The sequence below is a fragment of the Malus sylvestris genome, chromosome 2 (genome assembly GCF_916048215.2).
Source record: "Malus sylvestris chromosome 2, drMalSylv7.2, whole genome shotgun sequence".
In the NCBI taxonomy this organism is placed as follows: domain Eukaryota; kingdom Viridiplantae; phylum Streptophyta; class Magnoliopsida; order Rosales; family Rosaceae; genus Malus; species Malus sylvestris.
In genome coordinates this window covers 9,253,910-9,266,764 of record NC_062261.1, presented here as the reverse complement: position 1 = coordinate 9,266,764, position 12,855 = coordinate 9,253,910, and the positions used below count along the sequence as shown (strand labels likewise).

The window sequence follows — 12,855 nt, the reverse complement described above, 5'->3', positions numbered from 1 at the left end:
TTCTTCCTTAACCAGCGCAAATATGTTCTTGATCTCCTTAAAGAAGCAAAGATGAGTGATGCTAAACCGGTCCCTACACCTCTCGACATTAAACTCAAGCTCAGCTTAGAGGGTCAACCTCTTCCGAACATAAGCTATTATCAGCGGTTGGTTGGTAAGTTGATATATCTGACCATCACAAGGCCCGACATTACCTATGCTATCAGTATTGTTAGCCAATTTATGCACTCTCCCACAATGGAGCACTTTAATCTAGTCAAAAGGATACTTCGGTATCTAAAAGGTTATGTGGGCCGTGGTATAATCATGAAGAACAATGCAAGCACTCAAATTACAGGTTATTGTGATGCAGATTGGGCTGGCAATTCCATTGATCGTAAGTCTACAACGGGATATTGCACGTTTGTGGGAGGCAACCTTGTCTCATGGAAAAGCAAAAACCAAACGGTCGTTGCAAGATCAAGTGCTGAGGCAGAATATCGGGCCATGGCATCTACTGCGTGTGAACTAATTTGGCTCAAAGGTTTACTGTGTGACTTAGGTGTTTTCAATCATCAATCCATGTCTCTTTTCTGTGACAATCAAGCTGCAATGCACATTGCTTCCAACCCAGTTTTTCACGAGAGAACCAAGCACATTGAAGTCGATTGTCACTATGTTCGTACACAAGTTCAATCTCAGGTTATCCAAACTCATTTTGTAAGGAGCTCGGATCAACTTGCGGACCTATTCACCAAATCCTTGGCCTCTCATCAATTTCAGCTTCTTCTTGGCAAGCTTGGATCCATCAACCTTTTGGATCCAGCTTGAGGGGGAGTATTGAAGGAAGGACCACCGGTTATTTTTTGACTACTCATGATTAGGGTCAACTCCATTAGGGTTTTTTATCTAGTTAATAGCCTTTTTTTTCTTCTTGATCTTTTCATCATTCAAGTGCCGTGTGGCTCCCTATGCCTCAAGGAAGATTAGCTGTCTTGCATGCTTTTAGGAGAGATGATTTGCATGATTTAAGGAGATTAGTGTGGCATCCTATGATGGCTGTCGTAAGTGTTGAGTGCATGGCATCCCATGCTGGCTGTCATGAGTGTTGAGTGCAGTTTGCAACTCACTCAAACTCTTATATATATTTTGTGTAACCTTTGTATGAATATAATAGACAGAATACCACAAAAAACTACAAAAGCATTGTAAGATACCTTCAATTGAGTAGGAATCTGGCTGCAAGTTCATGATGACATGAACAAGGAAGGTTTCAGAAATTGGTACCTCTAGGTTCTTGAGTTTTCCAGCATTATCGATCACTCTGAGGATATATTCATGCACACTCTCTTCACCGTCATACCTGATTGTAGTGAGTGAATTCATTAGATTGCATGTTTCTGTCTTCTCAGATTCTTTGTCCTTTTCTTCAATGGATTCCATAAACTTCTTGGCGTTGGTTCCCTTTGGAAAACCTCCACGAACATCATATGTCATGGTTCTCTTGATTATCATCAGTGAGATTCTGTTGGATTTCTCCCACTTCTCATATTTAGATCTTTGACTAGAAGTGCTTCCATCGGTAGGCAGTGGGGGTTCCTTAGTTCTTAGTGTCAGGTCCATATCCATAACACCCAAAACTATCTCCAAGTCTTGTTTCCATTTCTTATAGTTGACCCCAATGAGTGGTTCAACAATATTCAAGTTCATGGAGTTAGGGTTCATGGCTGTACAATCATGTAACATGAATTATATTAAACTTTAATCCTCAAACTTTATATCACAAACTTAAGAACCTTCGGATTAAGAGTTGTATGAAAATTTTCTTGATCATGACACTTTCACATCCAACATACGATTTTCTATAACCATAATTACAAACCTTTGTGGCTGCAAGAAGTGATTGGGTTCGTATATTGGTATATGAACTATCATACCACTATGAAATCAATACATAAACAACTAAAACATCTTTAGATGATCAGTGATTATATTTTGATCCATAGCGTCAATGCTAATTCATATGCTGTATAAAAAACATACATAGAACAAATAGCTTTAGCAACCATGTTCGAATATATGTATTTCCTGTATAGTATACCATTAGACCTTAATCTGAAAATTCACACAATTCCTTATACTTTCTTCTTTAGGGTTAGTTGGTATGTGAAAGCTCTGATACCAAATGTTAAACATATATTGAATATGATTATGAACTCTGAATATTATATCACAATACCAAGTTAACCACTTACCTGAAGACAGTGACATGCTCATTGGGATTAGAGTTCTTCTACAGCTCTCCTCTTTAGTATGCAAGGCCTCAAGAATGGGGTTTGAGTTTCTGTAAGCTTGAGTGTTTAGAGAGAATGCAGGGACCCTAATATATATACCATACGCAGTCGTAATGAACTAGGACTCTTCACATTAAGTAATCCTGATTGATCTTAACCTTATCACCATGAATTCCCTTATTCATATCAGCTAGAAAGACTTCTAGTAATATCATGAGTGTTCAAGCTAATGAATCCTAATATACATATTCCTTATCAGCTCACAAACATTGTCAATGATGATCTCGAATATTCCCACGTGAATAACAAGTGCTAACCAAGTGTATAGCTCTTATCAGAACTTACAGGACGCTCATGCTCATGAGAAGCACTGGGTTAAGCTAGAGGCGCAAGCTCTGGATGATCGAATATTGGTGATAGGGGATGATGGTTACTACTCTCTTTCTACTCAAGATTTCCCTGGAGTGGAAGGGAGATGTATTTATTTTCACGAGACTCTTCATAGCAAGAGTTACTGTTGGAATTTTTGGATCGTCGGGCCCACCCCACTCTAACGACATCGATATTGTCCCCAACTTAATCACCTGCCCAATCCGTCAGGTGTGGGGTTTTACCACAAAAGGCCTCGATGTTAGTTAGAGTGGGGTAATACTATTTAAACCCCTTTGGTTTTCTTCACCCCACCGATGTGGGACAGTTTAACACTCCCCCTCACGTGTAACCTCATTTAGTGGTTCACACGTGGAAATCCACATCGGTAATTGAAACTCAGAGGTCGACTCACGTTGGGCCCACTTGTTTTCAATGGAACTCAGCGGTCGTCTCTATATTAAGAGCTCAGACTTGTTTCCTTTCGGGTGGTGACAAGCTCATTGGCTTGCACACAAGCTCGTTGGCTTGCACACAAGCTCGTTGGCTTGCATGAGCCCGCAACCGTGGGCTCTGATACCATGTTGGAATTTTTGGATCGTCGGGCCCACCCCACTCTAACGACATCGATATTGTCCCCAACTTAACCACCTGCCCAATCCGTCAGGTGTGGGGTTTTACCACAAAAGGCCTCGATGTTAGTTAGAGTGGGGTAATACTATTTAAACCCCTTTGGTTTTCTTCACCCCACCGATGTGGGACAGTTTAACAGTTACGAGTTCCATCAGTTAAGAAGCATGTTAAACGATATTGCAGTGTACAGCTTGGATTCTGGCCGTGTCTCGCAGCTAGCAGATTTTCCAAGTTCGAACATCATCTTTTGCCCACCCCCAACCTGGACGTGGCCTAACATGCCACAGTTGTCTTGCAGACGTGATCGAGGGGAAGATTCCGGATTGAGTATAATCGAAATCACCGAAATCGTAATAGCTCTTGAGTAACTTCCGGGCCCAAAACGAATCGAAAAGGCCCTGGGTGACCAAATGGGCGTGGAGTTGGGTAATCAGGATCAAGCTCTGACATGAATCCAGAAGCGAAAATATGTGGCGGAGGGCTCGAACGAAGAGGAGGAAAATGGGGAGGATGGTAAGGGAAGATTGGATTTTGATGGGTTGGAAGCGAGGTGTGGGGAAATAGAGCTCCGGAATCGAAAGAGTTCTCGGGTGCAAACCCTTGCCATTCAGTCGAGATATCTACCAAACGAATCGTTCCGAATTCGAGGTCCAGTTGGTTTTCGCCATTAACGCACATTGAGATCCCTCTTGGTAGTTTGAAGTGCAGTAGCTCCGTAGAGCTTCTCTTGGAGGCAATGAGATTTATTCGAACCGAAACGCGGTGGTTTTATGCAATTGTTCGTTCTCAATTTTATAAAACGGTGACGTAGCAACAAGGGGTGGCGTTTTTATAGCGCGAGAGAGATCCAAACAGAGAGAGAGATGAAGTGGTGAGAGGAAGCGTAAAGCTACTCAATTTTATAAGGTTTCTTCTTTAATCTCTAAGTATTATTTTTAATCTCCGTTTTATTTATTTAATTTTTGGTAATTTTAGTTGGTTTAATTAGTTTGCTTTTGGGTTTATAGGTTTTGTGAGGAAACAAATTCCTTAATTAGTGATGCGATTGGTGTCTCCTTTCCTATGAGTTCCAAACTCCTAAGTTTTATGCGGCAAGTAATTAATTTTTTGGTAATTCTATTTTTCTCTGAATTTTCAATTTCTAGGTAGAACATATTATATATATGCTATGTAGCATGGACACTCGAAAACCCTGATTTGTCGGAGTGTCAGACACACAGACACGCCTGAGACACGGTTTGGACACCATCAATGGTTTGGAATTGGTTAAAATTTTAAAAATGAGATTTACCCCATTATCTGTGTGAGAATTTGTGATGCCCTTTGTATATTATAGAGGTTTTGTGTTGGGCTCGGAGGTGTGCGGAGGTAGGCTCGAGCTAAGATTTTACTGATGAGTGTTATAGTATAAACTTGAACAAGTGTGAGACCTTCTGGCCGAACAGAGACGAAATTCGGTTATAGTAATCCGGGAGTCCCGTGTGGAAGAGCGAGAACATGAACGATTGTCAAAAATTTCATCTTCTTTATATGTTTTTGCCTGTATAGCTAGTATCTTGTATAATTCCTTCTACTTCAGTTTTGAAGTGTGTGGAATCCTTGGGGAATGTTAAAAATCCTAGCTACAATTTTGCGTAATCTAGTTTCAAAAGAGATTTAAGAAAAGACATGGTGTATTTGGAGCTAACGGAAGACTTGGCGCAAAACCGAGCTGGCATTCTAGGATTTATACAGCCGACCCCAATCAATGAGATAAGGCTTTGTTGTTGTTGTTGCTAGTTTTTTCTTCTTCTGAAGTATGAATTACCTGGGCAGCAGGATGTGCTGTATATTTGGTTTTTCCTGTTCAGTTTATCCAACATGGAAATGATTTGAAAAATAAAAGATCACTCCGGTCTCTGTGTGATAAATGAATGGTGATGCCATCGCCCTTGCCTAACGGTTGTATTCAGCTGAACGTGAATGATTGTGTGAAACTCTATCTTGTCTGTATGTTTTTTGCCTGTATAGCTGACGTCTAACATGGTTCCTTATTGTATTCATCACTTGATAGATAAAGGATGGCATACCGAGCTTAGTACCAACAGATGGCAAGACACTCGAGGTGGATGATACAGTTAAACCTGAAGACTCTGCAGAATCATCGGACAAGCACGAAGCAGATTGAATAGGCAGTCGCTAGGTCAAATTGTGAAACTTGTGGTATTGTTCCCGAGTCACTGTTGCGGGGTTTATTGCGATTTTTTTTGGTAGGTTGCCTCCTCTTGACAATCTCTTTTAAGCCATTTGTTGAACCGATTTATTCGTGCTTTTGGTAGATGGAAGGTCACATCACCAAGTATTCTTAAATCGGCATTTCAATTTTTATCCATTTGTGAGGAAATGCCTGAGAATTCATGTATGACTTGTTACTCAGTACCGTTCAAATCATTATGTGCTTCATTATCTGAGATGAACTCGGCTAGGGAAGTTGTCTGACATTTATTCCGAGATGAACAATTGTACTGAGAGTTGTCGTAAATTTTACTGTTGAGGTGAATAAATTCATTCATCGCTTCCATTTGCAGACGTATACTTTTACAAGTTACAACGATGTCTGGCGTGCATTTTTTCCTGTCATCAAGCCGTTGTTAAATGGAGAAAAGGTTGTTTCTCTTGTCTAAGATGGTTTTGGATGGCTTTTGCTTTTCATTGAACATTCCCAGTCTCGCATTTTCTGAGCTGTGTTTGGTTTTCTTGCTTCACGGTCGCTGTCACGGCCCTCACCGGATTTTGAAGCCTTACCAAATGCTTCTCTTGGTAATGCCAATCTCGTTCTACTATGTTTGTGCAAAAACATCATGCTTCAAACTGTGCGGCGGTGAAAAGTTACCGCTTTACCTTATTTTTGTCGATTAAGTTACCGCTTGATCGAGTAGTCTGGTATGAGTTAGGTCCCCTATGAATGTCATCCATGGTGTATTTTGATATCTAAGTTTCACAAAGTTTTGACATTAATTCACCTTCTACCAGCAAGTAGCTTGACCCAGGCATTTCATGGGTCACAGAAAGTGAAGAAGTGAAAGGAATAGTTCTTCTTTACAGACAAATCACAATATGACGGGCGTGCATAAATCTTTTATAATTTTAACGAGTTATTTTTTAATATTTGTTGTGCAATGATTCGCGTATAAGGAGAAATTTCTTCTTACGTGAAAAGAATCGAACAGTGACCAATAACTAGTCTTGTACACCAATAGAAAAGGCTTATTAGCCAAAATGGTCTTTGAGATTGTCATAACTCCTTACTTTGGTCTTGATATTTGAAATCAATAGAAATTGTCCATGATCATTTGGTCCTTATGTGAAAAATCTCCTTTAAATTGAAGAAACCACAAAGTGGAGAGGTTGATTTGACAAAAATATCCTCAATTTAATAGATTTTTATGGGAAGACCAAAATGATTAATGGTGAACAATCTCCGAAACCCTTCTATCGATTTAAACTTCAGGTGCCAAAGTAAGGAATTATGTCAATCTTATAGAACATTTTGACTATAAAGCAATACAATTGAAGCAATATGCTGGAGAAAGGAAACCCAATTATTACTCTAATTGTGATTAATCAAATTAAAGAAAGGTCAAGAGTAACACTCTCTTTAGGTGCAACTGACTTTGAGAAGGAACTTGGGAAATCTTTCCTTGCTATAACAACCCTTGCAGCCCACGCAAAACAACTGAGGACCCATCACTCTCACACTCTCCCTTCAACTTCAAACTCTATTAAACACCTCCCCAAACGCCAATCCTTCACTAAACCAAATGGTTCTCAAGAGGGCATTCGCTTTGATCTCTAGTTTCTTCGGCCCGAGAGAGCATCCGGCGTTAGTTAAGGGATCTCCGTGTGCTCGTGAGGCAATCGAATCAGATGTTGGGAAGAAAGTAGAGGAAGAGGGATTGCTTGTTTCTCAAGAATTTTCCAGTTTGAGGGACGATGAGGTGTGTTGTGTGTGTTTGTCAAGATTGTCGGAAGGTGAAGAGGACATGAGAGTTCTTCCTTGCCTGCACGAGTTTCACAAGGTATGTGTGGATAAGTGGTTCGATGCGTGCCGGATGACGTGCCCTCTGTGCCGGTTTCCGGTGGGAGGAGTTGACAAGTCTCAGGTGGTGGAGTTGCTCACTGAGGAGATTATGTTATATTTTTCTTCTTTTCATAGTTCTGGGTTCTAAAAGTTGTGTGGAAGTTGACACAGAAACAATATTCACTTCCTCACCAAATCCTTGTGAGAGAAAAAAAAGACAGAGAGCCAAAAGCAAATCAACAACATTTTAGGCTACTTGGTCAGAGCAATTTCCTTGTACTCAACTTCGAATTCCTATCTTCGTACTATTAGAGTTTGAATCTCCGTCTCGATAAATTAGAACAGTTTATAATATCGCTTTATAAAATGAAATAGTAACAGCATGTTGGCACATAACAAAAATGAAATAAAATTCAAAAAAAGAGTCCCTGCTTCCTTGCACCCGATTTCAAATCGCCATCTCCATAATTTAGAGCAACTATTATTTTTTAGAATATCACATTTTAATAAAAAAAATTGAAATCAAACATTCAGGGCCAAAAAGGAACAGAAATTATCTGAAGCCCAATTAGAGCCCAGAAATGAATTGGTGGAAAAGAAGACAAAGCCCAAATTAAAGCCCAGAAAAATATTGAACATAATTATAAAAAATTTCCGTTGCCGGGAATCGAACCCGGGTCTCCTGGGTGAAAGCCAGATATCCTAACCGCTGGACGACAACGGATCAGATGTACAAGTCTCCGCACACTAATTATACAAACTCACTGACTGCATTTAAGTACACAGTTTAACAAACATGACGAATTTCTTGATGTAATCATCATGCATCCATGTTGTATTTATTAATTGAAAAATCGAGGGTTCTGTCCTTGACATGTCATTCAACTGTATACAATTTATAACATGTGAATTAATAATAGTGTAACTTTTACACCTAAACTTTTTACTTTAATTCATAAAGTTGGTGAATCACACGATAGTGGTCAGAAGAGAATTTGAAATGTCTTTTTGAGTCTTCACAGTCTTCGAAAAAGTGAGTTGCCATGAAAAAGATGACTACTAAAGAAATACTTGATAGGGAGACGAACATAGCTAGACCGTATAAGGCGTATATGATTAACAATTTTGAGACATTAAAGAAACACTTGTGAACAAATCCATGCTAGGACTCAAATCTCAAATTTGGGTCAAATATGTGTTGGGTTTCTCTTTGTCAGAAGGGTTAGGGTTTCTCAAATGCACAAGAAACTCAAAATCCAAATTTGATTTTTATAAGGATATAACTTAAACTAAACATACGATTATTTATAGTAGACTTGAGTTTAGTTAAATTAGATGTGCTCTACATTATATGCACTCAAGTTGAAATCTTTCTTTTCATAAATTAGATATTTTAGATAAAGTTCAAATCTCTATTTACATAATTTAAATGAACTTAGTATAATTATTTTATGGATTGTCAAAAAAACAGGAATGATTATTTATAGAAAAGGATTCTTGCTTATTCCTTTTCTTGGGGATCCTAAGGATTCCGTGATTATAACTGTTTATCGTATATCGTGCGGTCATAAATTATTTTAAAATTTAAAATTAAATATAAATAGTACCTAATGAAAATTGACCATATGATGTACGATGAACGATCACGATCACGAAATCCTTATGATTCCCAGAAAAAAAATCCGGCAAGGATCCATTTCCATTATTTACTTAGCCACAATGGCAATGTCAATGTCAATGATGCTCTTTTATGTCATCCTATATTCCTATTGGATCATGTCAGCTTGGCAAAGTAACTCAATGACCAAGGATGCCAATAGAAACCGACAGCATAGGACATCCATGGCAGCCACCATTAATTGTCCTTCTTGTGAGAAACAAAGAATTTGTATAACCGCCTCATAGGCTTTGATTAAGATGAAACTGGATCCTCTCCTCTCCTCAAGAACCTCCTAATCGACACACAATAATTCAACGGTTACAAACAGGAAGGCATTTTAAAAATTATAATAATTGTAACCGTTGAATCAAAATTCAAAGTGTGTCAATCAGGAGAATGTTAAGCCCAAACTCAGGACAATATCCCATTCCGATTAAGTAAAGCGATAAGTTGTAAAAAGCAATTGGCCCAAATTAGTTTCGGATTCTTGGCACCCTGTTAATTGTCCTTCTTGTGCTTATCCTAGATATAAACACTTCAATAATTCCATGAAAGAAATACTTGGTTCTTTACGTATAAAACTACAGTTTCATATGTTTGCAGAAACTTTTATTTGTGTTCTTTATTTGTAGTTTCTACATGAATATTATGGGAATCGTTTCCTTAATTACATGGTGACAATAGATTTATGGTCAAATTTTTATTATTTATTAAGAGAAGGATAATGCTAGACAAATCAAACTTTTAAACCAAATGACGTTTTGTCAATAAAAGATAAACACATTAATCAATACTTAAGTAATAATTCAATCATCAACAACCATGTTATTTGGTCTGTAAATTTGATTTAAAAATTTTAGTCTTCCTAACATTACCTAGAAGAGAAATACTAGCAAGTGGTTCTTTATTACAATGGTGGAAGGTGTTGTGCCCTTGCATGACGGTGTTTCTCTAAAAAAAAAAAGAGAAATACAAAGGAGACTCAAATTAAAACTCTCCATAGAATCTGTCACCTCACAGTTTAACGTTAATTCTCGATTTAATATTATAAAATATTATGTCAAAAACAGTGTAACAAAGAGTCCATTAAAGGTCTCCTTTTTTAGAGTCTCCTAATCATTCCTTTGTGACCTCATGACTTGTATTGTAATTTGAATGTAGTTAATGAGAGCAAAAAAGTTTCAATCCAAAAAAAGGGAAGAAAAAGATAGAGACAAACAAGCAAGCAAAAGAGTACACACCAAATTAAGTTCCTTAATGGGGAATTACTTCTTTTAACATAAATACAAAAAACGTCATCGTTAGAATATTCTAACCCTAAAACATCTACTTACGGAAAAGGTACATGCACCATCTTCATATTACCACAAAATATTGATGCCCCCAACATGGGTACTAGTACTACTATTCTTAAGTCTTAACTGAAAGGGAATACATTCAAACAAAAAAGCAAGGCACTGAGATTTCTCAAAATGGAGCTGTTGATGTTCGATTGAGATTGTGCCTTTTGGGTTGTTGAGACGCTGCTGCAATTAACTGCATATACATTTTCCCACCAAACAAACAGAAGTCAAAATCACAGAAATACATGTATAATTACTGTTTTAGAAATAGAATTTTATTCAGTCTTATGTTCTCACATGTTCTTGCTGTCTTTTGAGCCTTGCATTCTCTTCCATCAAGAATGCAACTTTTAGCTCCAACTCATTTGTGTAAGCCTGTTTGGACCAACCAAATCAGGCCACAAACAAAAAACGAAAGACATTTTTAGTAAAAATTTTAGTAACATTCTCGACAATAAAACTAAGACGCCAGGGCAGGACAATAAAGCTAATTAGGTCTTTCAGTATGCCGGAAAATTTGAGTTTGATACCAATATGTTACTCATATATATAACTTTTTCAATACATTGGAAATTTTGAATGCGATACCAATATATTAAACTCAGTGCAGCAGTAATGTTATAAAGCATCAATCTCAGGTTGACTGATTCTTATATATAATACTTACACTTACTTAAACTGCCCTTAGAGTGAAGGAGCAAAATTAAAACGGAACTGTACAAAAACCTACAACTCATAAAAGAACACTTTACCCACCCCACTACTACCCTAACCCAAAAGCAAAAAGCAAAAGACTAATCAAATGACAAAAATGGGATTATTAGGAAGAATATAGGAGAGGTACATGCCTGCTTTCTTGCCCTAGATCGAGCAGCAGACTCTCGGTTCTTGATCATCCGCTTATGTCTTCCATCTCCACCGGAATTGCTGTGATCAGATTCAGTGAACGATCTATTCCCAAAAGAAGGCAAGCCGGAGGAGGAAGCAGCCAAGCTCTCAAATGGGCAACCACTGAAAGAGTTAGAAACACTGCTAGAAAGGTTATTAGGGTTTAGCTGATGATGATCAATGAAGCCGGACCTCGGAGGCCTGAGGGAGGATGGAGGAAGAGGAGAGGGAGGGCTGACAGCGGAGGATACCAAGGCGGTGGCCGCAGCTGGTGAGTCATGGGCAAAGGGTCTGGCAAGGAAGTCTTGAAGGGTCATATTTCTGCAGTTTGGGTGGCGGCGGTGGGTCCCATTTGGGAGGTTAACGTGAAGGAGCGGTGAGGAGGAGGAGGAGGATCTGATTTGGGTGGTGGATTCAGTGAGAGAGGCGAGATTGATGTCTTTCCAAACCTCTTCCATGGTTCTTTGTGGGGTTTGGAAGGAGGAGGGTTGTGAAACTGGTGATGGGGATGAGGAGGACGACCTGGATGAAGTACCGGTTGTGATGTAGTTGGTTTGGTCACTACCTGTTGATGACAACATTGAAGAGAGGCGTTTGAACTGTCAATGTATGAATCTCTCTTGAGATTTTTCAGAGAAGTGGGGGAGTGACTGTGAGATTGTGAGGGATGTTCTCTCTCTCTCTCTCTCTCTCTCTCTCTCTCTCTCTCTCTAGCTAAGACACTAATGTCAAATGACTCAATAGTTCTACTTCTTCTATCTATGGTGCTGTCTAATAGTGAGGTGCTTTTGCAGCTCTTGCTATTGGGAAGGACAATATTCTTGTGTGTGAGATCTCTCCTTATCAATAGAAGATTTATTAGGTATGTGATATGAGACATTTTTTTGGGATATTTTGGATGCGGTTTCTAATCCTTAATATTCTTTGATTAAAACCTTAATAGTATTCAAAGTTTGATCAAGGTCCCTTGACTTTGTACACCTCATTATATTACAATTAATATTTATATTTTTATAGTTTTAACATTAATTGTTTAATATTTTATGAGATTTATAATCCTATAAATTTAAAATCCTTCATTATAATACTATTAGAAACGGTTACAATAAAAAAATTCAAACATTTTGATTGAATAAATGGATAAAAACTATGTAAAAATAAGAAATAATAAAAGGCAAAAGAATGTATCCATAGTGTTAAAAAAATTGGTACATTTCACATATAACAAAGTGGTACATTAATAAAGAAGAATGGGTATATTAAAAATAAATTAGGGTACAGATAAAAGATTAAAAATTATGAATACAAATGAATTTTTAAAAATATAGGCACTAAAAGAAATTAATACATGGGTACAAAATAAAACTAAAAAAGAAAATATTAAAATTTTTTTAAAAAATGTTGCAAATTAAAAGTGGGTACAAACTAAAAATACAAATATATGATACAAAGTTTAGGCATAAAACATAAATATACCATTTGTAATTTTTCTATCATTGATTAAATATACAATGTCACATGACGGTATACACATGGGTACAAACACAAATAAAACTTTAAAAAATATGGGCACAAAAAGAAACTAATATATGGGTACAAATTAAAAATGAAAAGAAAATTGGTACAAAT

General features: G+C 37.7%; 2 protein-coding genes, 1 long non-coding RNA gene and 1 other non-coding gene across 5 annotated transcripts; 2 read left to right on the top strand and 2 right to left on the bottom strand.

Annotated features, from left to right (window-relative positions):
* Positions 1-4,080: 4,080 nt before the first annotated feature.
* On the top strand, positions 4,081-5,835 carry LOC126586300 (uncharacterized). Of its 2 annotated transcripts, XR_007610773.1 has the most exons (3): positions 4,081-4,181; positions 4,283-4,385; positions 5,329-5,835. It is a non-coding gene; the product is annotated as an uncharacterized LOC126586300 (long non-coding RNA). The 2 variants fall into 2 exon arrangements; XR_007610772.1 differs by having other exon boundaries at positions 4,283-5,835.
* A 1,240-nt stretch (positions 5,836-7,075) lies between these two features.
* On the top strand, positions 7,076-7,483 carry LOC126600926 (E3 ubiquitin-protein ligase RHA2B-like). The gene has a single exon (XM_050267635.1). It carries the CDS (start codon positions 7,076-7,078, stop codon positions 7,481-7,483), a length of 408 nt encoding a protein of 135 aa, XP_050123592.1.
* A 504-nt stretch (positions 7,484-7,987) lies between these two features.
* TRNAE-UUC (transfer RNA glutamic acid (anticodon UUC)) lies at positions 7,988-8,059 on the bottom strand. Its single transcript has one exon. It is a non-coding gene; the product is annotated as a tRNA-Glu (tRNA).
* Positions 8,060-10,229: 2,170 nt separating this feature from the next.
* Positions 10,230-12,040, bottom strand: LOC126610379 (protein FD-like). The gene is made up of 3 exons (XM_050278442.1): positions 11,179-12,040; positions 10,636-10,705; positions 10,230-10,531 (listed from the first exon to the last, which is right to left on the bottom strand). The coding sequence occupies exons 1-3, from the start codon at positions 11,805-11,807 to the stop codon at positions 10,463-10,465; spliced, it is 768 nt and encodes a 255-aa protein (XP_050134399.1). The 5' UTR covers positions 11,808-12,040; the 3' UTR covers positions 10,230-10,462.
* Between the last annotated feature and the right edge of the window lie 815 nt (positions 12,041-12,855).

What these genes read in the sequence shown, in the direction of transcription:
- LOC126610379 (XM_050278442.1), bottom strand. Translation starts at nt 11,807, where the DNA reads ATGTTGTCATCAACAGGTAGTGACCAAACCAACTACATCACAACCGGT. An exon ending in GCAAGAAAGCAGGCATGTAC is followed by an intron (nt 10,706 to 11,178) that starts CTCTCCTATATT and finishes ACAGGCTTACAC; the next exon opens with AAATGAGTTGGAGCTAAAAG. An exon ending in TCAAAAGACAGCAAGAACAT is followed by an intron (nt 10,532 to 10,635) that starts GTGAGAACATAA and finishes ATGTATATGCAG; the next exon opens with TTAATTGCAGCAGCGTCTCA.
- LOC126600926 (XM_050267635.1), top strand. Translation starts at nt 7,076, where the DNA reads ATGGTTCTCAAGAGGGCATTCGCTTTGATCTCTAGTTTCTTCGGCCCG.